Raw genomic sequence first — 23,707 nt, 5'->3', positions numbered from 1 at the left:
GAAGTAATCTACTGTTATATTTTTTTTCTCCAGATATTATAATAAAAACAAATGGCAGGATGTAGCAGCTGTGGCTGAATTTTCACTACTTTGAAGACCTGAATGTGAAGTCAGAGTCTATAAAGCAAAATGTCTGCCTGAAATTATATGAAATTCAAAAAACAGAATTCTCTAATTATTTGTGATATACCCTGCTAATGGAATTCTACGGAGATTCTTGTAATTTAATCTTAATAAGTTAAGAAAGAAACATTTTTCTGTATGCTTGTTCAATATATGTGTTTGTATTGTAAAATAAGAACAAATAGCTTATATTAGAGGACTACACTAAATAGATAATAGCCACTATTTATAAAAAGCCGACACAAGGGTACTGTGTAACTTCTTTTGATTGTTTTCCCCCCAAATTTATCCTTTGTATGGATTAAATTTAGTAAAGTTGTTGAAGTACTAAAAATGAAAATGCTTATGAGCTATTTTTAACAGAACTTAATTGGAACCACATGAGTGAGAGACCTACTTCCAGGTCTGACTGAAAGAAACTCTACACTCAAGGATTGCTGAAGCAGGGAATGTGTAATATGTACAGTCAATCATACCCTAAGCATTTAATATATTACCTCATCCCTAAACAACCTTCTTTAGCTAATACTATCTGTAGGACTTTTTTTTTTTTTTTGTAATATAACTTGTCACATCTAAACAATGCCCTTCCTACAAAGCAGGGATCCTGTTGTCAGTTGACAGACACAGTTCTATAACTATTGGAGAGATTTTTAACTCTGATGGTTTTACTAATGTAATTATACATAAAAGTGAATATGAGTCAAATTTTCAAAGCTGCTTTCATAAGAAAGAAAATTCTAAAATCAATGAATTAATTTGAGGTTACATAATCAGCATCGTATTTATTTTTAAGTAGGAGTCTCATAAAGATATTCTTGTAAATGATTTGACAATGCCGTAAGCCACTAACAAAGCTTTGTGATTTCTGTTTTATATTTTCATCTACAGGTGAAATATGGGAAAGTTGTTAGGAAATGCATAAGAGATCCTTAATGATGGTGACTAGAACGAAATTTAGACCTGAATTCTAAATCTGTACTCAACTAAGCTGTTAACTCCTATGGTGGTTTTTCAAAGCAGAAATGTGATAAGCAGTGGGGGAAGAAGAAATGAAATAGAAGGCCTATTCCCAGCCTTCAAGGAGTTTATAATCCAAGGGCAAGGGGAGACAATGAGAACGATAATGGATTATTTGATAGTTTAATCCGGTGGTAGGTTCCTGTGAGAAAGAATGATAACTGATTTTAGAGTGGGGCTAGAGGAAATAAGTATTTGATAATTTCATATTGCTGTTAAGGAAAATTATAGCTAGTTCAGAGAGGCAAATACTTGGCCAGGATGGTGTAATTTCGAAAGTGACAGAGCCAGGATTTGAAGGCAGGACTATTTGAGTCCAGTATTTTTTATTTGTTTGTTTTTGTTTTATTGGCTAGAGCCCAAGGAAAGGTGGGAAGGAGGAAGGAGTTGCAATTGGTGTTCAAGGCTTAGGGGTGAAGGACATAACTTTAATTATGATTAAGAGGAAGCAAAGTAGGATAAGCCTGCTTCCTGTCTGTCAGACATGAGAAGTCCAAAGAGGATTCCTGTTGGCAAGTCCTAGGAGAAGGTTGTATCTTACCTTATATCTGTGGGTAGGGCTGAGAGGTCTTTCTGTGAACCTCCCTGGAAGAGCATCAAAAAAGGAACTCATCTCTTTCTGGAGAGAGGGCCTCCATAGTTTTCATCACGTTTTCAAAATGGTCTGTGATGTAAAAAAGGTCACCAATGGGACTGGACCACTTTATTTCAGCATATGACTAATAAAATTTCATTTTTAAGCATTTAAAATTATATTTTTAAATTGTACTTCATGAAAAAAAAATTATCTCAGGTCATAAGTACCCAGAAAATTTCAGTTAAAAATGCACAAAAGGCCAGCTAGGTATTATGTAATTTCCATTTAAAAATTTTTGACAAATATTTTTTTCACCTCTCCAAGGTTTAATTAATCATGGTTTATTCAGTTATGAATAGTCTCTTTATTTCATATTGTATATATATAGCATATATGTTTATATGAAGAGTATGATGCCCAGATTTCCCAGATAAATGTTATTTTCAACCTCTCCTGCTCTGCTGTTTCTTTCTAAGCTGCATTGTAAAATGTTGAATCATTTTACACCTTAAATCCTCCCTTTACTTCATATGTTCTTCTACCTACGCAATCATTCTTCACCTGTTCATGCCCATGTTTCTTAAAAAGAGTGCTTTCTGCTTTCTCACTGATTCGTCACTCCCCAACCCTTCTTCCTCCTCTCCCTATCCCCAGCGCTATACATAGAGCCTGACTGGCTTCAACTCTGGTTCTTCAATGACACCGGTCCCCTTAAGGCTACCAGCAAACTCCGTTATGCTAATCTAAGAGGTATTTTTCATTTCACATCTTACTCAACCTCTCCCAGCTAGGTTGTTGCAGACTATTATGTTCTTGCTTCTTGAAAGATTCCAGTAAGGAATAGCCTCTCTGAAGCATTATTCTCCAGCTTTTATCTCATCTCTAGCATTTCTCTTCCATTTCTTCTGAAGGCTTGGTTTCCTCTGTCTTTAAATTTGTGTGTTTCCTGGAGTTCTAGTCTAGGGCCTCTTATGTTACAGTCTCCCTGGGTGACCTCATCTACCACTGGCTTCAGTAATCATCTCTGTGCAGTTGACCCCAAATCTTTGTCTCTAACTGCTATGGATATTGCTAGTGGCCGTGTGTTGTGACTGTCCCGGCATCTGTCCTCCAAAGAGGCTAGTGTGTTTCCTTGTATTCGCACAGCAGCTGTACTTGCTGCCCATGTGATAGCATTTATCACAATGTATTAAAATTGCTTGTCTGATTTTCTTCCTAGACTATAACTCCTTGAGTGAAGAAGCTACATCTTGTTCATCACTATATTTCTATTCCCCTCTACCTGCATCCTAATTGGATTTTGAATTTCCAAGCCACATGGTTTGGGTGGGATTGATCCCACTCTTAGTTCCAAGAGTGGTCCCTTTAATGGCTTAAGTCGATTAACATAGCCCTCTCAACTCTGGCGCAGTGATTGGTTCAGGAATGGGCCCAAGACCTAAAATGATCCTGTTGGATTAAATCTCAGAGCTTTTTCTGGGATTGCTGGGATACAGACTTTTTCTCTTGGATTTTACCTGAAAGGAAAGCTGCTGGCTGCCATCTTGAGTCCACAAATGGAGACCCTGCCTAGGAATGGAGTTCACACAGAGAAATTAGAACTGGAATGGAGAAACTGGATTCTTGACAGCACTGTTGCAGTCCCTGTATGCAGCTGTGCATGCGTTGTCCATCTATTTAGGTCCAGTTAGGAGAACTAGTCTCTTTTCTTTTTTTTTCTCTTCGTTTGTTTTTGTTTTTTGGCTTATGCTAGTTTACTTTGTGTTTTCTATCATGTGTAACATAGACCATCCTGACTGATGGACTCAATCAGGACCTTCCTAGATGTTCTGACAAGCTTACTTGTCATCACTACAGGGGATCTCATGGTATCTCATACTCAACATATCCCAAACTGAACTTATCTTCTCCCTTGAAGCAGTTCTTTCTCCTATTATCTATTTCAGTGCCAGACATCTTCATCCATGCAAGTTACCTGAGCCAGAAACTTGACCATCATCCATGACTCATCCCATTTCTTGCTTTCTCACAGGCAGTCCATCATGAAGTCCTGTTGATTTTGAGTCCTAAATAACCCTCAGTGTTTTCCACTGTCTTCCATTCCTATGGCTATTCTGAGTTCATGCCAGTACTTTCCTGTCTGGTTTAATGTAACAGCCTCCTCACTGGTTTCTCAGTCTTTATTCTTGTACCCTATAGTCAATCGTCTACAATGCATCCACAGGGAGTTTTCTGAAATGCTCATCTGATAGTATTGTTTTCTCCTTAAAATCCCTCAGTAGCTCTCCAGTGTCTACCAGATAAAAATCTAATCTTTTAAATGTATTTTTACCTACTTTTCTTAACCCAGTCCAATTTTACCACTAGATTATATTATAGGTCGCTGAATTTTTATATTCTCTCTTCCCTCCAATTCTGCATGTGCTGCTCCATCTGCCTGAAATACACTTTCTCTGCCCACTTCCTCTTTTCTTTAGCTTCTCCTATTTTTATTTTTAATCCCTATTTATTCCTTCCTTCAGAGACTCTCCTTAATTCCCCCCAGAGGTTGGTTGTCTTTCCTTGCATTCCCACGGCATCCTGAACTTGCCCACAGCATAGCCCTTATCACAATCTACTATAATTGCCTGTAATATTCTGTTTTTTCTCCTGTACTGTGAGCTCCTGGAGTTCAGGAAATATATCGTGTTCTTCATTGTGTTTCCAAGTTCTAGCCCAGCTACCAGACACTTAAATATTAAACATAAATTAAAAAATATTTGTTGAAGGAATGTTTGTCATGGAAGTTTGCCATTATATAAAGAACCTTCTTTTGTATACTTCTAATAGAATTCATGGTGAGGATTTCAGGCCTATTTGTTTTATATTGAAGGTGAAAGTTTGATTCCTTAAAAGCACTTATCACAATGTGTAATAACTTGTTTGCTTATTTACTTGTTAGTTTCTTAAGGGTGAAGTTTGTACCTGTCTTTTTTGTTAATGTATTCTTATTGCCTGGAGCGTAGTAGGTACTTGATTTCACCATCTCTATTAGATTATTTCCAGTGGCATACAGAATTCTCTAATACCTTCCATCTGAAAAAAAAAAAAAAAAAAAGGAAATCCAATTTTTCCTCCTCCCATCTTCTCTCAATTCTTATTTTTCTGATTCCTATTTTAGCAAAACAGAGGAGGTGTCTATACTTGTTTTACTACTTCCTTTCTACCCTTTCTATTTTGAACCTATTCTATTGAGGCTTTCACTCACACGACTCCATTGAAACTGCTCGTCAAGATATCCATGTTGACAAATCTAATGGACACTTAAATTTTCAGCAACATTCAACACAGTTGACCCCTGCCTTGTTTGGGGGACATTTTCTTATCTCGTCTTACTCCTCCTCATTCTTTGCTAGATCCTTCTCTTTAAGACCTGTAAGTATTGTCCTCTTTGAGTCTTAGTCCTGGACCATCTTTTGTGTGTACACTTTCTTTCATCCATTCCAATATTTTAAATTCTATATATGAGCTGATGCTTCCCAAGTTTTTCTCTCCCATCCTGGCTTCTCCCCATACATTCCACTCAGAATCTCCACATGGATGCCTAATAGGCAATTTAAACTTAATATATCCAAACTTAATCTGCTCAATTTTCCTCTTCAAACCTGTGCTTCCCTCGGTCTTTATATCAGGACATGACTTCCATTTAGTTACTCAAGGCAAAAACCTAGGAGTCAGTCCTTGTTTTTTTCCCCCTTTGCTCCTATTAGAAGTCCTGTTAGCTGTATTTCCAAAATAACCCCAGTTAGCCACCATCAGCTCTTGCCTAAAATATGTGGTAGCAATAGCTCTGATCACACATCCTGTGATTTACAAGATTGTACATAATTTGGCCCCTTATGTTTTTCTAACACATTTCAAACATCTCCCCTCCCAGAGTATACTCAGCAACTCTGGCCTCCTTTTTCTTCTTCAAACAGGTAAAGCCCATTCCTGTCTTGGAGCCTTTGTACTTTGTCATCTCTCTGCCAGAATGTTCTTCACTATCTTTTTCCCATGTTGGTTCCTTTTAATTCTTTATACCTCAGTTCAAATTCCACATCTTTGAAGAAGCCTTTCCTGATCACCGTATCTAAATTTGGCTCCCTCCAGTTGCTTTCTGTCAACTATTTATTTCCTAGCTCCTAGTAGAACTTGCAAACATACTGTTTATTTTGCTTCTTCCCATTAAGAACTAAATTCCTGAGAGTAGGGACTCTCTTGTTCAGCACTGTATCCTCAGTGTCTAGAACAGAGTCTGGGACCTTGGAGGGACTCAAGAAATATTTGTTGAATAAATAAGTGAATGTTTTCTTAAACCACTGCCAGTCCCTTATTAGATAGGAGTAAATCACTAGTTGGTTTAAGAGTTTTTGAAACTGAGGTTCCCTGAGTTCATCTAAGTGTGTTTAGGCAGTCTTACTTGATCATCTTGATTCTAAATGTTTTGAGATGTTATCAATGAAAATTTGTTTCAGGAAAATTTAGCACAATTGAGGCCATGTTTATTTGCATGGTGGTTAAGGGAGCAAAATTCCAGTTTTATTGCCACCTTTTCCTATATCTGCTAACCAGAAGAGAGTACCCTATATCTGCTAAAAAGAAGAGAGTCTTTTATGATATTGGAAGTAGATGGACAGAGACTGACAGACTGTTACGGTTTGGAGGGAGGCTGAATCTTCCATTCCTGAGTGAAAGTGTAGGTCTTATGTCTAATCTGTCTAACCCAACAGTTCCACATTCACATAGCATTAATGAATAAATAATTTCTTTCTCACATTTCCTCCTGTTGATGTCCTAAACTTAAAGAGGCTACTTTAAGACACCAGCTGCTTTGTGGGAAGAGGTAATGTTAAATAAAAGGAAAAAAATAATATACACAATTATTGAACTTGAAAATATTTTCAATTTAATCTGTATAATTAAGTAGAGTTTTATGTCCTTTTTATGACAAATGTGTATCATTTCAGTCCTCTCAATTCTAATATTTGTGTATTATGCTGTAACATAAGGGATATGTGATGAATGATAGCAAGTAAATTTAGTTTTTTTCTGTACCTTTCAAGTATAAGACTAAATAAGACTACGAAGCTATTACAGTATAGATAACTATATGATCCTTTTTTCCAGTGGAAGTAAGAATTAAGTGTAAGTCCAGTAAGTCCAAAGTATCTCTGTTGCAAACAGTAATGTACTCTCCTTTACTATTAATATTTGTAATTATCCATGAGGTAACTGGTTTCCTATATGAAAGCACACAAGGTTAAAGTATTTAGAAACTTTCTTTTGAGGGGACCTCGAACTACACTTCCCTCTGCCAGACATGGACGAGACATGAGTCCTCAGTGTCTGGTCCTATATCGACAGGCTTCCGACTCCTTCCACATTCACACTCGTTTAGTTTAACTTAGCTAATATTTTAAAAAAAAACCCAAACGATTATTTCATTCATTAATTGACTTATAGGATGTGCATTTTCTCACTTCTGAAAAACTGCATTGACTTCATTTTTTGTTTACAAAAATTCCATGTTCACATTTTGTGAGAAAAATATACATAGCTCATTTTGCCGTATTAAGAAAGTTTTCAGTGTTTGGCACTAGAATCCAGAAGATTATCTTAATAGGTGATGTAGTCCTGCTATCTTATTCTTGTGTTGCCCAGTAACTTCTGGAGCTTGGGCCATATACAGAGGAACTTTGAATAAGTCTTAACCTGAGCACTTCAAATGTGTCCTCCTCAGAGAAACCTTTCCACTCCCTCATTTCATTGTTTAGTTCTTATTCAGAATACTACTCTGAAACTACCTTGTTTACTTAGTTACTGTCTTTTCATACAGAAAGTTAGCTCTGTCTCTTTTTTGTTTGCTCTGGATACCCAGTGCTTAGACCAAGGGCACTTAAACATTTGTGGAATGAATTAGTTTCTTAAATATATAAATATATAAATAAATATATATATATATATATACTTTAAAAAATATTGTACTGCTGAAACATATTGGCCACTGATATTCTCAGATATATATTCTGCTGATTACTTTCTTTTTTCTATATAAGACCACTTATTTTATAGTTAAATTCTAGCTGCAAATCAGTAGGAGTTGGTAGCCACTTGAGACAATTTGATTTGTATGCTTAAATTCTCAAAAAAGTATTTTTATCTAACCTTCCAACCACATACCAGTCATTTCCTGACACATTTGTCAGAGAATTGCATTCCATGGTACAAAACTTCTCATCCTGGAGGGGGAGTGGGTGAATGAGTGGGGGTGCTGAAAATTTATAAGACCAGTTTAATCCAAACACTGATAAATTTTGGCTCCCTGGGTTTATTAAGACTGTAAGGTCATTCTGAGCAATGTTTTTCTTCTTTGGAAAGCTGTTTCCATCCTATCAAACCCATTTGTTACAATTCCACATTTTCTCTCTCCCTCCATACCTACACATTCATATTGAACCTAAATCCTAAACCTCCTATCGCTAACTCTGCGATGGAGCTAATTCCCAGTGTCAGGCAGGATTCAAGGAACTAGTCGCAAACTCTGAGAGCAGCTGCCTGCAGGTCGAAGCCATCTATGCTGAAAGTCATCTATGCTGAAAGTCATGGCTGTGGCGGGTGTCTTGGCAGGGTCCTTCACCAGACCCCGTGAGCCGGCCCAGCGCGTCAAGCTCTGAGGCCACACTTTTCGCGACCCGACGCGGGCGGGCCTGGGGCCACCGGCTCAAAGTCCAGCCTTGCCCCAGCTGCACCCGTAACCCTCGTGTGCCTTTATCGGCTCCGGGGGACACTGGACTGCGCCAGGCGCCGGATGGAGGTGCGAAGCCACAGGGGCTGAGAGCGGACGACGAGGGAGGGTTGGCGGTCCGTGGTGCTCTAAGCATCTCGTTTTGTTGAGGTTGCGCAGAGCAGAAGGCTTCTGCATTCCACAGTCCCTGACGTTGTCCCTGCGCTACCCCGCTGTAGCCTCAGAGAGCAGCGGACAGCGTCTCAGAGGACCCGGACCTGAGGGCGTTCCCGCCTGGCTGCCCCGGCCACCCCACCCCTCCACTCGCTTCCGCGCACGCCCCGCCCCGTGAGCCGCCACGTGAGGAAATCCACTCGCCAGCCTATGGGCGCCTGCTCCGCCCCACGCCCCCACCCTGCCCCCTGCTCCGCGCGCCGCCACGTGACGCGGCTCACCGCCAGCCAATCAACGCCGGCTTTGCCTCGCGCCCCGCCCCGCGCGCCGTGGCCGTTTGAAGTGACTAATTTCTGTCATATGACTGAGGCGCCCATGGGGGTGGCGGGGCGGCTCTAGGAGCGGGGGCCTAGTAAGCGCCCTGAGGCGAGACCCCGGCTTGGCTGTGGCCAGCATGGCTCCTACTCTGTTCCAGAAGCTCTTCAGCAAGAGAAACGGGTTGGGCGCGCCTGGTCGGGACGCGCGGGACCCGGATTGCGTGTTCAGGTAGGGCGCTGCGGGGCGGGGGGCGCGGAGCTGACGGCCTTGTGGCTCTGGGTTCCAGACGCGCTGGGGCCTTCGGTGTGCACGCCCGCGCGGCAGCGCCGCGCCGGAACCCGGACCCGGGCCGCGGTCGGGAGGGGCCAGGCAGCTGCGGACCTGCGCTGGAGGTTTGCAGCGAGGTCCTCTCCCCACCCCCCACTCCCCTTCCCCCTCCTCCGGGTCGGTTTGTTTACGTCCTGCTCAGCAGCCACGCGCGGCTTTGCCCCTCTGGAGCGAGCACCGCGGCCTGAGGTAGGGTCCACGCGCCTTTCTGGTGGCAGGGAGAGTTAGGCGCGGGCTGGATTGGACCTCAGCCGCCATCCTCCGGGCCAAGTTCTTCCCTCCTCCCCGTGACCAGTCGCCCTCTGGGTGCTCCATTCCAGCTTGGTTGGTGGTGTGGAGAGAGCTGCACGTTTTGGCCAACCTTCGTGAGTGTAGAGAAGGCTGGAGGAGCGAGTGGGCAAGGTGCCGTTTTTTCAGGATTCTGGAAACTAAAATTGGAGGTGTGCGGTTACCAGACCAAGCGGCCTTACTGTAATATTATTGAAGGAAAAATGTGAAGCCTAAGAGATTATGGTTACTACTGACCGGACTGAAGCAGGACCCAATCAAATGAAGCGTGGCGGTAGAATTGACCAAAGAACCATCTCCTTGGAACTGTTACTACAAGAAGCCTTTAAAAATTGAAAACGATAGCAAATATTTGGTGTCGTTACAGGCTTTGTTAAATTTTTATTGCAGTATCTGTTGCTGGTAGAAAAACTTTAAAATTATAAGACTTAATATAATGTAAACCAGAATTCAGGTAAAATTTAGTCGTCAAGCTGCATTTGAAAAGATTGTCTTTCAAACAGCCTTCATACGTGTTGCGGTGTGGAAACTTACATTTATATAGCTAGGCTCAATGTCAAATCACTCATACTTGGTAGGACAGCAGAGAGCTATCGTTTTGCAGTCGTAGTAGGAAAAAATGAGAATCTGTTAAATTTTGCAACAGGCAGAAGTGTGAAATGACTGTACTTCACTGGTTTAAAAAGTTTTGGTATTAAAATTATTCATCCACTCTTGCTAATGCAGGTCACATTAGTTAACATTCAGTAATACATGTGGAATTGAAGTAGTAATTGGAAAGTAATTTAACTAACTTACGAGGAGGAAAACTCTCAGTTGTGAACCTCTTGGAAAAGTGCTCAGTAAAACAGTTTGTAGGTTTTTGTCTTTCCCACTGGGAAAGAAATGTCTTGCGATGCTCATCTAATGACTTTCTTTAAACATTTCTTTTGGAAAAACGAAAGTGCAGTCTAGATAATACTACATCGAGCCATCCAGTGAGTTGAGTCAGTAGAAAGCAGGTTCAGGAGGGATATTTAAAAGGTGACAATTGTAAAGGCTTTCTATTTCTGGGCAAAGATTGATTTGGGGTAGTCAAGTTACCAGAGGTCTCAAGTCATTCATGTGAAAAAACATTTTTGTGTCTATTTAAAAAAATGTGAAGTCTACTATATAGTTGTGTAATACTACCTTAGAGTTGCCAAAGCACTTTCTCATTTGTTATCTCGTGCTATTTCACAACAACCTTGGGAGATAGGACAAGTAGCAGTATAGATAACTATATGATCCTTTTTCCAGTGGAAGTAAGAATTAAGTGTAAGTCCAGTAACTGCAGTACGTATAAAATGATTGCTTTAAAAATAAAATTGTTGAAAAAAGTTTTAATTTGGTGAAAAAGGTCATTCCATAGTTAAATGTCTGTAGGACAATTCACGTTTTGTTCAAAAAGTAATTTTCCATATTTTTGCTTTAGTCCTAATGCATGAACATTTATTTGCTCTTGTTGTTTGTAGCAGGAACTCGTAACTTTTTGCTACAATTTCTTAATGGGTCTTTCTACCATCACACTTGCTTTTCTCCAAACTGCTTTCAACACTTCATCCTTTAAAAAAATGCAAATTCTGATCAAGATCAGCTGGCAAAATGGTATAGAATTTAACATTTTCTTTACAGTTATTTTAAGAATTCAAAGAGATAAGTTATGTAAAGTACTTAATGCAGTGCTTAGCACAAGGCTTTCAGGAACCAGAAGTTACTATGATGATCTCCCAGTTAGTTACATGTAAACCATTCAGTTTAGGCCCAAACTCCTTCAAGTGTCCCTGTATTGTATGGCTTTTGCAAAGTCTTTAGCCTTGATTTTTTTAAATTTTCATAAGGTCATTTTTTTTAAACATAGACATTTTATTATTACACTTAAGAGTATTAACAGACATTTTAATTATTATTTAAGCCTATATTCAAATTTTCCCGATTGTCTCAAAATGCCTTTTTACAGTAGGTTTGTTTGAATCAGAACCTTAAGAGTCTGTATATTGCATTCGCAGTTACATTGCTTGAGTAATTTATAACATCTCCCTCCCCCTTTTAAATATGTTTTGTAGTTGGAACTGGGTTATTTTTCCTATAAAATTTCTCACATTCTCCATTTGGCTGTTTGCTTTTGTATAGTTTAATGCACTGGTTCCCAGCAATGTTTTAACAAGCCCCCTCCAGGTGATTGCGATGCTCAAGTTTGAGAACCACTGCTTTGTAACCTATTCTCTCTTTCCTGAAAACTGATGGATACTTTATTAGATTCAAGTTCAGTTTTTTTTTTAAATAAAAATATTCCATAGATGTTGCTCTGCACTTCTATCCATCAGAGAGAGTTACATAATGTCCGGTTCTCACACTTTAGTGATGCTAAGACTGATTACTGATTTCAGGTGGTATCAACGTTATTCTACATTATAAAATTTTTTTTCTCACTAGTGGTTTCACTGTCTTTTGTTGATTTTTGCCTGAATTTGTTATCTTGTTAGAGGTTTGAAATGGTGATATTGTGAATCTTTAATTCTTTCTGTATTTCCTGGAAGAACTTTCTCTTACCACCTATTTGGTTACTGTTTGCTATAGGAAAGGCAGCATAAAAGTTTGATTGTTTCCCTTTATCATTTTTCAGAATAATTTATGAGTTGTTCAGGGAAGGTTTTCATTTTAATTATCATTTTATTAGTATCATCATGAGCTCTTGGAGTTTAATGTGTTTTAATCCATTATAGTCAAATTGTCCATTTTTGGCCATTGGAAGACTTCAAATAAACTTATGTGCCCTTTTGATGTGATCGCATTTGTCTGATAACTTCTTGCTTCCTTTGGCCTTGTCTTAATCCCCTCTCCCTCTCTTATGATTTTATCACCTTGGACTTGTTTTAGCTTCTGGAATGTGTCATGCTATGCTGTTCCCTGTTTCTTGGCATAGTATTCCATACCTTTTTTGTTTAGCTTTTTTGCAGTGATCTTCTGTGCTTATCCTAATTATCCTAACTCCAGGAAGCCTTTTCTGATTTCTCCCAGACTGAGTCAGGTTTCACCGTAATATCTTCCATAGCTTACTGCATTTCCCTCTGTGACATTTATTACAGTTGTCATTACTTGTCCTCATCTCTCTTCTTTGCTTTCTTAAGAGCTCTCTTCAACTTCAAGGTGTATTTTGGAGTTAGAACCCTGTAGAGCCACCTGACGAGTTGTCTGTGGGGAACAGATACCTAGGTTTCTGGCTGGAGCAGTTAGATGCGTACTATTTTCTGGGGGAGAGAATATAATATTGTGGAGGCTTATCTTGAACATCCTATCAAAAATAGCAGTCCTCTTCCCTATTTTCGATCAGGACACACTGTTTATATCCTTCATAGCCCTTTTTACAACTTATCTGTCTCCCACAAGTTCATACTGTGCTAGTGTATGTAGCACAGGGCCTGAGCATATACTTAGTAAATATTTGTAGAATGAATATATGAAATAATTTTGAGGGCAGAGGGAGAGAATCAAAAGTTCTATTTTGGACATTTGGTCTAGTTTTAATTGCCAATGAGATACCCGCTTAGAGATGTCCGGTTGGCAGTTTAAGAAAGTAAATCTGTAGTTCACAGTAAAGGTTGGGACTGGAGATACGAATTTGGGCTTATTGTCAGTATTAAAACTAAGGGAATGGATGAGCTTATCTAGGAAAAGGGTGTAGATAGAGAATTGGAAATAACAGGGCTTTGCCCTGAGAAATCTATAATGTATCGATGTGGGAGAGGAAAGTCTACAGTGAAAGAATGGCAAGAGAGATGGGGGAAACCAGGGGTGTGTGGTGTTAGCAAAGCTCAGAAAGGGAAGTGTTTCAAAATGATGGAATGATGAACTGTTTTGTATGCTGATGGCTGACAAGTGTTGTGAGATGAGAAACAGAAAAGTATTTATTGGATTTATCAAGTTAGAGATAATTGGTGACCTTAGTGTTTTCTTTCTTTTTTTTCTTTTGAGGGGGGCGTGTTTGGGGGAGTAAGTGAGATAGATGTGGAATAAGTGAGAGGTGAGAAAATGGCTTCATTACTTCCTAAAGTTTTCTATTTCTGTAGGAGAAACAATCTGTAGTGCTGGGTTATTTTTTCACTCTTAACTAGTCTGCTTTTATCTCACATTTTGAGCTTCTGAAGTTCTTAAAGCTAGCTTCTTAATATTGTCAGTATATGTAAGAATCTTACTTCAGAAGTTTCATTTTTTCAATGTGATTTTTATAAAAATTTGCTACATTTACAAGGGTTTTATTTTTAAAATACTACCCTACGTAACTTGTGCCTTTTAATTTTATATTAGAAACAATAGTTATAATATTCTTTACAGAGAATCCTGTGGGATCATATTTTTCTTATTAAAGTGGGAAGTTGAGAATTGTAAGTAATTACATACCAACAATCTATTGTATTAATATTTGGTCGTATGAGTCTAATTTTGCAGTGGGAAATGGATATATTATATTTTATTGTTAATTTGATTTGCTTTCCCATCTCTAAGTAGTGGTATTAGATTTTTTTAGAACCATGTTTTTTGAAAGAAAATAAGTGAAAAATATAACTTCAATATTTAGTTTATAAAACTTAGACATTTCCTACTAATATAATAATTATTGTGTTAAATCCTGCTGCATTTAAATTATCTTTTAGGAAAAACTTGCTTAAAAAAAACTCCCTATATAAATTGTAACAGAACCTTCTTTATAAGTCATGCTCACATGGTCCTCTTCCTGTTCCTGGCACTGCCATTCTCTTCCAAGTTGAAAATCAGAGGATCATTTTTTACTCCCTTTGCTCTCTGATTGCCACATTTGGTCATTTGCTCAATTCTGTTGATTCAAATTCTGCAGTACCTTAGTTTTTTGCCATTTTTCACCGTCATTTCATTTAGACCTTGAATGCTTTTCATAAAAATTTGCCATAATTTTCCCACATCTGTGTGTTCCCCTCTACATCATTCTACTAAATTGATTTTTCTAAACCGTAATTCTGATCAAACTACTCAGAAATTTCCATTGACTTCCTGTAGCTTAATAGGGGATTGCTTTGTGCCAAGCACTGTTCTAAGTGTTTTACACATTAATTAATTCTCACAATAGCTTGATAAAGTAGGTCTGATTATCCCTATTTTATAAATGAGGTAATGGAGGCACAGAGAAGCTAAGAACCTTGCTTCAGGTCACATAGTAAGTGATGAAATTAAGATTTGAATGGACATTTGAGTTCCAGAGCCTTTGTTTTTAACAAAGTTCGAACTCCTCAACTTGGCATATCATTCTCCTCTAGAATTGTGTGATGGATCTGAGTTCAGATCCCTGCCCCAATAGCTTTTGCATGTATAACCTTGGGAAGCAGTATCATGTCATTAAAGGTTGGGTGTATTTGTTGCATGTCTGAGTGGGGGAGTGGAGGCTGGAGATCCAGTCCCAAGTGTTCACCGCACCTACCAGTTGTTTTGAAGATTAAATGGCATGAGAGGCACTCAAATGTTAGAATTCCTTCCCAAACCTCCTCACCCCTCTGTTTATCCTCTCCAGTCTTCTAATTTTTCCTTTAGCTGTGGGTTCTGAGTCAGACTATTTAATGTTTTCTGAGGATAATCTGGTTCCTGTGTTTGGATACTACTTGGAATAATACAGCTACAACACATCTTTCTTTATAGCTCTAATAGAACTATATGTATTTCCCCATTGTGGCAGTTATATCTTGTGCTTGTTTATGAATCTATATTCCTCACTAGATTGTAAGTTCCATAAGCGCACAACCTTTGTCTAAGTTGTTCAGTGTTGTATTCCTGGTGCTTGGTTGACAGAAGGCATTCAGTACATATTTGATGAATGAATGAATAAAATCAGTCAGTGAATTGAAAAAAATTTAGTTTAACAAAGGTATTTCTGTTTTGGGTTATTTGCCTAAAGCAGTTATTCACTCAGTGGGTAGTTCAAGCAGGTTTTTATTTGACATCAGTGTTTATCACTGATGAAAATTTTACTGTTACTTTGATTTTTATTAAGACAGAAAGGATGGTCTGATTTACCAGAAATGGGTTATATCCTCCATTTGTATTCCTTATAACACCTCAAACTTTCCCTTCTTACCACTTAATGCATTCAGTGTGTGTGTATGTGTGTGTGTGTGTGTATACACAGATGTCTTCCCTGACATAGTCAGTATTTGCTGAATGGATACAAGATTGAATAAATGAACTAATGGACTCTTTTTGGTAGTGGGAATTTATTTCAAGACCACAGAAGATTTGGGGGTACCATGGTATTCCTTTCCCATTTGAGCTTTTTGGGTCTTTAGACTCTATAGATTGTTAAGCTGACTTTATGGGGAACTGGAATAACAGTTTAACCTAGCTCTTTGGGACACAGCCAGAGCTCTAGGGACCTGCTTCCTTGTACTAACGTGGCCCAATACAGAGTATCGCTTGATGCAGCAGCATTTTATTCCAAGTCACTCCGGAGGTGGTTTGCCACTGTCATGTGCTCTTAGTCCTTCCTAGTGAAATCCTAATGGTTAGAGGGGCAGAGTTGGTTTCAAGAGCATGTGAGACAATGAGCCATTTCAGTTTATACAGTTCTGATCTCATTTGTAGGATGCAGCTGGCAGGTTCTGCAGCTTTTGGCCTGCTTTTTCCCTGCTCTGTTGTGGTCTATTGTATAATTTTTAAAGATTTATATTTATATTAAGAAGGTGAAGGGCCGGCCCGATGGCTCAGGCGGTTAGAGCTCCATGCTCCTAACTCCGAAGGCTGCCGGTTTGAGTCCCACATGGGCCAGTGGGCTCTCAACTACAAGGTTGCCAGTTTAATTCCTCGAGTCCCGCAAGGGATGGTGGGCTCTGCCCCCTGCAACTAAGATTGCGGCACCTTGAGCTGAGCTGCCGCTGAGCTCCCTGATGGCTCAGTTGGTTGGAGCGCGTCCTCTCAACCACAGGGTTGCCGGTTCGACTCCTGCAAGGGATGGTGGGCTGTGCCCCCTGCAACTAGAAAACGGCAACTAGATCTGGAGCTGAGCTGCGCCCTCCACAACTAAGACTGAAAGGACAACAACTTGACTTGGAAAAAAGTCCTGGAAGTACACACTGTTCCCCAATAAAGTCCTGTTCCCCTTCCCCAATAAAATCCAAAAAAAAAAAAAAGAATAAAATGAAGGCGTGATATGACTCCCACAAATAGTAGGGATTTTGTATTTTTGTACTAATTTTGAATAACTCCTAGTTACACATATGCTACACATTTACAAGATTCAGAAATATAATATAAATTATTTGTGAATAATTTAAATATTTAAAATTTTTTTCAAAGGAATCCCTGAATATAAGTTAAGCATAATACAGTAAAATCCCATGTTAATGCGCTGGCTGTGACACAGTTGGCTCCTGGGCCCTTGGAACACCTGACTGACGAGCTAGGCCGGAGCATCACTCGTAATAATGTGACACTTCTAATGTAACACGTTGAATTTTTTGCCCCTAGCCCAACAGTACTAAGGTAGGAATTTACTTATAGTAAAACCCTCATGATCCTAGAGGCAACTGCTTTTTCAATTATTTTTCTGTTTGAGTATTTACTTTTATATTTTTAAATAGTATGAATGGACTGTTTTTTAAAAAATTGATCTTAGACATTATATATTAATTTTCTGTATTGGTAAAGATTTAGATCTTAAGCATATACACATATATGCACAAGACATTCACATATACCCTTCCCTTTTCCCTTCGTTCTTCCAGTATTACAATTTTTGGTTACCTTAAGTGATCAAGATTAGCTATATTATTGTATTGTAAATGTTCACTACTGAGCCAAGTATATTTATGTTTTCTTATATTTTTCTTGGCCTTAACTGCCTTTTCTTTGGTTTGTTTGTTTTCTTTTAAATCTTTAGCCAGGTATTTGTAGATGCTTCAACAGCTCCATAAAATACCTCTCAAAACAACTATCTGAGTTAAACCTATCAGATAATTGATTAAGTCATATGTTTTCCTCCTGCGTGTCTTCTTTGTGGAGCCTCCTGCCTGTCCCGTCTCTAGCTTGCCCTGTAGTCTGCTCCACAGCATTCTCATGAGGCTGCCTTTGCCTTCTTCCTGGGAATTCCTTTGACCTTTTCTTTTGTTGTTAGGATCTCTTGTTGACTGGCTTCTGTGACTTTTTTCTCTTTGGGTTATTCCCTTGTTTTGCATACCCCTCCAGGAGCTTCCTGAGAATGAGTGGTTGGGAGATAAATTTTTCAAGACTTTGCAAGTCTGAAAATGTCTTTATGTTTGATTGACAATTTGATAGATATAGAATTGTATGTTGAGAATCATTTTAACTTATAGATTTGAAGACTTTGCTCTATTTTCTTCTGGCTTCCAGTATGGCTGCTGAGAAGGTCAAAGTCGTAACTTCTGACCCCCAGGAAGCGTTTGAAATTCTCAATTTTTATTTTTTTCTGAAATTTCACAGTGATGGACTTAGTTTTTTAAAAAAATATTTGCTAATATTTGGTGGACTTTTCAATCTGGAGACATTTTAGTTTGGGGAATTTTCTTAAATGATTTCTTTGATAATTTCATCACTTCTTTCTGAAACTTGATTAGTAAAGTCTTCCAGGGGCGCTTCCTGTAGTTATCTTTCAAGTTTCTTGATTTTTTTCCCCCTTCCCAATTTCTGTTATCTTTCTATCCTACTTCTGGGATATTTCATCAACATTACTTTTGGGTGAATTTTTATGTGTATTTTTATTTCAGCTATCATATTTTTAATTTCCAAGAGTTCATATTATTTTTCTTAATCTTGTTTTCAGCCATCTGTGTCTCACTCAGCCTCTTTCACTGAAGTCTCTAATGACCTTGAGGCTGGTTCTTCTTTGACAGTTTCCCAAGAGAAGAAACATTTTATCTGTATGAGGGGGGAGAGGAAGAGAAGATAGGGAAAGCCAACTTCACATCCTGTGAAGGATGGGCTTTTTGTTCCTGTCCTCTCCTCCACCTTCCAAAGTGCCTTATGTTTCCAAGGCCTTTGGCTTCTCAGGGATTCTGAGGGGATGAATCTTTCCGTTGCTCATTGACACCCCCCATGTAGTAACAGTTAGGTTGCATCTGCTTCTGTTTTTGAAAAATCAGTTGCTACTTTTCATCTTCCAAATATTTATTGAAATCTATTTATCTTTGAACATTTTATTCTCATATTCCCTTTCTCTTAAAGGTGTGTGTGTGTGTGTGTGTGTGTGCATTTACTATCATTTTGGTAGGATTTGAATGTATCAGTGCACCTTGCTTAACCTGGGTATCCTGAAAAATTTTAAAGCTTTTTAACACGAAAAATTTTAAACAGAGAATACTATAACAACACCCAGCTTTAACAGTTACCAACATTTTGGTTTTTGTGTTTGTTTCTTCCTCTTCCCCCAGCTTATTTTAAATATTAATGCTGTTATTTTTTGTTGTTGTTGGAGTACTTTAAAGCAAATTGTAAACATCCTGTCATTTCATTTGTGAATACTTGAATATGAATCTCTAAAAGATTACTATTATCTCAAAAAATGAACAATGATTCCTTAATATTTTATATTCAGCCATGATCAGTTTTCCATGATTATCTAAGAAATGTCTTTTTGGAGTTGGATGTTTGAAGTAGAATCCTAATAAGGTTCACATATTCATTTGTCTATAGAATATTCCATATTTTGTATTTGAACTGGTTTCTTCCTCACTGTGTCCTTTAGCTTATTCCTCACTCCACTTTATTTTCCTTAAGTTGGGAGTTAGACTTAGAGACTTGATTGGATTTTGATCCTGATTTGTGTGTGTGTGTGTGTGTGTGTGTGTGTGTGTGTGTATGTATGTGGATGTGCGCGCGCGCGGGTGGCGTGGGGTGGTGGTGGTGGTAGGAGGGTATGGGGGGGTGGGAGGTAGTGGGGGGTGGTGGTGTTGCCGCCTAAGACTACTTCATAGGTGTACTAGATACTTCTTATTGCCTTTTGCCAGGAAGCACATGACTCCTGGTGGTCCCATTTTTAATGGTGCTAAGATTGATCAGTGGGCTCAGGTGCTGTTGGCCTGATCCCTCCAGTTTAAAGTTGCCCATCAACTTTGTACTTAATGGTGTTAGCATCTATTAATGATGGTTTGCTAGATTATTTCAGTGATTCTCAAACTTTAATATGCATCAGAATCACTGGGAGGGTCAGTAAAAACATAAAAGTGCTGGCCTCTATCCCCAAGAATTTGTATTTGTAACAAATTATTAGTGTTGAACCACTGTATTGTTTCACTAAAGGTTGGAAAATCAGATGATCTACTACTTATGACTTCTTCTGAAATTAGTTTGTAAAGGAAAGGAAGTATAAATGTTTTGTTTACCAATATTCAAAATAGTGATCTGGTGTTCTAGCAACCTTAAAAGGTGACCAATGAGGTTGTTTGTTGCTTTTTTTTTTGGTTGCTTTTTTTTTTTTTTTTGGTGGTGGTTGGTTGTCTTCTTAATATTTGATTCAGTTCGTTGCGTTCATTAAATTTTCTGGTGAACTAACTGTCTTTGGCCACTGGGGAGCCCTTTCAGACTGGCTTGGGTTTTTTTTTGTTTTTGTTTTTTATGTAACGTTAGTAGTGTTTCTGGCACAACAATATGCTATTCCAGGCATATTTAGACTGAGACCTGGAATCAGTCATTTTCCCCAGTGATCACAGTTCCTTTTGGTAGGAATGGTGTTTAGTGACCTCTCTCTACCCTAGAGGTCTTTGTTGCCACAGGTTGTCTTATTTCTAGATCCTTTCAGAGGACAAAACTAAGAGGTATGTTTTATTTTTCTTCCAGAAATGTAAATGTTAATGCGATTTGCAAATCAAATTAAATTTTAAAGTGCTTTTATTTAACATTTTGAGTTTATATTTTCATCTTTTATGCTGAAAATCCAACAATAATTGTGACATTATTGTTACAATTACTTAATTGGTTAATTTTACACCATACATATTAGTTTCAAAATAACATTACCAGTATTGTTACTGGCTATAATACTATTGAATGCAGTTTGAGGTTTCTTTGAGGTGCTTTGCTTTGCTTCCCTTTTTTTCCCCTTTCCTCCCTTCTCTTCTCCCTCTCCATAGTATATCCTAGCCTAGCCTGGCTACTATACAGTCTGTTGTATCTATTCTAGTAGAGACACTTGCATGTGTGACCAGGAGATGTACACGAAAATGTTAAGAGGGGCTGGAATGATACCATTCCTGGGCTGTAGTGTGGAGGCTTCTAAGTCCTGACCAACCCTGGTTCTTCACCATGTGGCCTGGTATAGTGTGACTTGTCTCCTGTTTCTAGGGAACTGTGAGTATACACTTCTTCTTTTGTGACAGTCATATCCATGTCTGTGTTTTACCATCATACAAGTCCTGGTTTCATTTTAAAACAGTATAATTTTATGAGTTTTGATGTTATTCACCTGTGTAACAAGCCCTGCAATCGAGATATAGGACTTTGCATCACCCCCAAAGTTCCCTTGTATCTGCCCTTTGTAGTCGGTAACCAACCCCCACTTCTCCTAATTCCCAGACAATTTCTGACCTGCTTTCTGTCACTGTAGATTAATTTTGCCTATTCTAAAATGTCATGTAAACGAAACCCTTACAATATGTACTCTTTTGTATTTCGTTTCTTTCACTCAGCAGAATGTTTTTGAGATTCATCCATGTTTCTGCTTGTTTCGGTAGCTGAAGCTTTTTGTGGAAGACCAGTATTCCATCGTGTTGGTTTATTAAATTTTGTTTATCCGTACATCAGTAGATGGATATTTGGATTATTTCCAGTGTGTGGGGCTACTATGTATAAAGCTCCTATGGACATTCAGTATAAGTCTTTGTATGAACATATTTTCATTTCTGTTGGGTAGATACCTAAGAGTGGAATTAATTGCTGGGTTGTAAGCAAGCATATGTTTAACTTTATAAGAAACTGCCAAACTGTGTTTCCAAAGTCTTTGCACCATTTTACTTTTTCACTAGCAATGTATGATAATTCCAGTTATCACCAACCGTTGGTATTTGTCTTTTTAAGTTTAGCAATTGTAGTGGGTGTATAGTGGCATCTCATTGTAGTTTATTTGCCTGTCCCTCTTGCCTAGTGATGTTCAGCATATTTTTTTGTGCTTATTGGCTGTTCATACATCTTCTTTTAAAAGTGTCCAGATATTTTGCCCATTTTCAAATTGGATTATTTCTTGTTATGAGTTGCAAGACTTTTTTAAAACATATTTTGGATAAAAGTTCTTTGTTGTATGTATGCATTGCTAATTTTCTCCAGTCCCTGGCTTGCCTCTATTTTTTATTGGTGTCTTTTTCAAAGATCATAAGTCTTAAATTTGATCAAGTTTATTACAGTTAAAAATTTTTATAGTTTTTTTCGTGTGTGTGTGTGTGTGTGTGTGTGTGTGTGTGTTGTAAGTAAATTTTGTCCTACCCTAAGATCAAGATTTCTCCTGTTTTCTTTTAGAGATTTCATAGTTTTTGAGCTTTTATGCTTAGGTCTATGATTCATTTTGAGTTAATTTTTATATATGGAATTTAGATAGTGTTGAGCTTAATTTTTCCCATGAGTGTCTAGTTTATCCATTTGTTGAGATGTTACCTTTTGACTTTTGCATTTAGAATGTTTTAACATGTATCTCTTTTATATTGATACGTTGTAGTTCAGAGAGGATTTCCCAGTGAGCAATACTAAATGCTATCCGCCATTTACTTGAAGTAGTATTATGTATGTTTTTGAAATGTAGAAAGATAAATTATGTCTAATAACCAGCCAAAGTGCAATGCCCTGTGCATAGTATGCTTAGTAAATAAGAATATTTGCTTTGGGACTGAGCCTTAGCTCTACATAAAAACTGAAAATATTTTTGTCTTGTTCTTTTGTTGTTTTTGGTTTGTATACCACATATCAGTGAAATCACATGGTTCTTTGCTTTTTCTGTCTGACTTATTTCGCTCAGCATTACACTCTCAAGATCCATCCATGTTGTCACAAATGTTCCTATATCATCTTTTCTTACCGCCGAATAGTTTTCCATTGTGTATATACACCACAACTTCTTTATCCATTCATCTATCGAAGGACATTTTGGTTGTTTCCATGTCTTGGCCACCGTAAACAAAGCTGCAATGAACATTGGAGCACACGTGTCTTTGTCTATAAATGTAAAAACTGAAAATATTTTTATTTAGCAGTCTAGGAAGTAAAAAACAATAGAAAACTGCTTTTTGTAGAATTTTCAATCTCCCCAAAGTTGAATCCAGTGGCAGAGATTCTGTCTGTATATTTAACAAGAGAACACATATTTGGTAATATGTGAGAAAAAGAAGGGCCTTCATTTTCCAATTTGCCAGTGGTTCTCAACCTAGTGTGTGCATCAGACTTCACTTGGACCTTTTTAAAATCCTTCAGATTTACCTCCCTGGAACTAATTCTCAGTCTTCTAGCATGACTTTTGATACATAGCCTTAGTTACCAATCACTAATTGTACTCTCCTATTTTCTCATTTGACCTCTTATTCATCCTATGAGACAAGTAGTGTCAGTTTAGTTTTGCATATGCAGAAGATAAAACTTAATGTCATTAAACATCTTTCTCCACAAGTGACATAAACAACAAAATTCACAGAAGACATTTTTAAATGGCCTTTAAACATTTTGAATGATATTTAACCTCAATAATTAAAAATACAAATAAAGATAATTTACTAAGCTGTCAGTCTGACAAATATTAGAAAGAGTATTATGGCAAAAAAGTGGTGAAGCAAGCCCTGTTTTGTGATTGTGCAAGTGTATATGAGTACAGCTTTTGGAGAGCATCATTTGTGCAAAGGTAATCATATAAGCATATTCTGATACTCATTGAAGCATTATTTGAAGCTGTTTCAATTTAAATTGTTACTGTAGCCATAATTATGAGAGTGAGTCAATAAATTATGTTACAGCAGGTCCTTGAATGATGTCATTTCATTACAACGTTGATGAGATACCCTAGGAACTTAATTCTTATATATGTAATTTGCATAGTGTAAAAGTGGTTTTGTTACATTGTTTCCCTTAAAGCTGCAGAGCTGTATATACATTGGAATACTGTGTAGCTA

At 38.0% G+C, this 23,707-nt stretch overlaps 2 protein-coding genes across 3 annotated transcripts in view; both read left to right on the top strand.

The window, feature by feature from the left end:
* The window catches only part of MEIKIN (meiotic kinetochore factor), an 80,346-nt gene extending 71,366 nt beyond the window's left edge, over positions 1 to 8,980 (top strand). The window contains exons 14-16 of the mRNA XM_074314104.2: positions 3,245 to 3,366; positions 8,369 to 8,602; positions 8,705 to 8,980. Of these exons, the coding sequence (XP_074170205.2) occupies positions 3,245 to 3,366; positions 8,369 to 8,602; positions 8,705 to 8,980 (632 nt within the window). The remainder of the gene's footprint in view (positions 1 to 3,244; positions 3,367 to 8,368; positions 8,603 to 8,704) is intronic.
* Positions 8,974 to 23,707, top strand: part of FNIP1 (folliculin interacting protein 1) — a 114,577-nt gene continuing 99,843 nt past the window's right edge. The window contains exon 1 of one of the 2 annotated variants that reach the window (XM_019756042.3): positions 8,974 to 9,185. In XM_019756042.3, the coding sequence (XP_019611601.1) occupies positions 9,094 to 9,185 (92 nt within the window). In that variant the 5' untranslated portion in view covers positions 8,974 to 9,093. The remainder of the gene's footprint in view (positions 9,186 to 23,707) is intronic. The other variant, XM_019756043.3, reaches the window with a different exon arrangement.

This window comes from Rhinolophus sinicus, chromosome 5 (assembly GCF_057876585.1).
Source record: "Rhinolophus sinicus isolate RSI-liver-muscle chromosome 5, RSI-T2T, whole genome shotgun sequence".
Lineage (NCBI taxonomy): Eukaryota > Metazoa > Chordata > Mammalia > Chiroptera > Rhinolophidae > Rhinolophus > Rhinolophus sinicus.
Note: the sequence above shows the minus strand (reverse complement) of the source record. Positions and strands in the feature narration are given on the sequence as shown.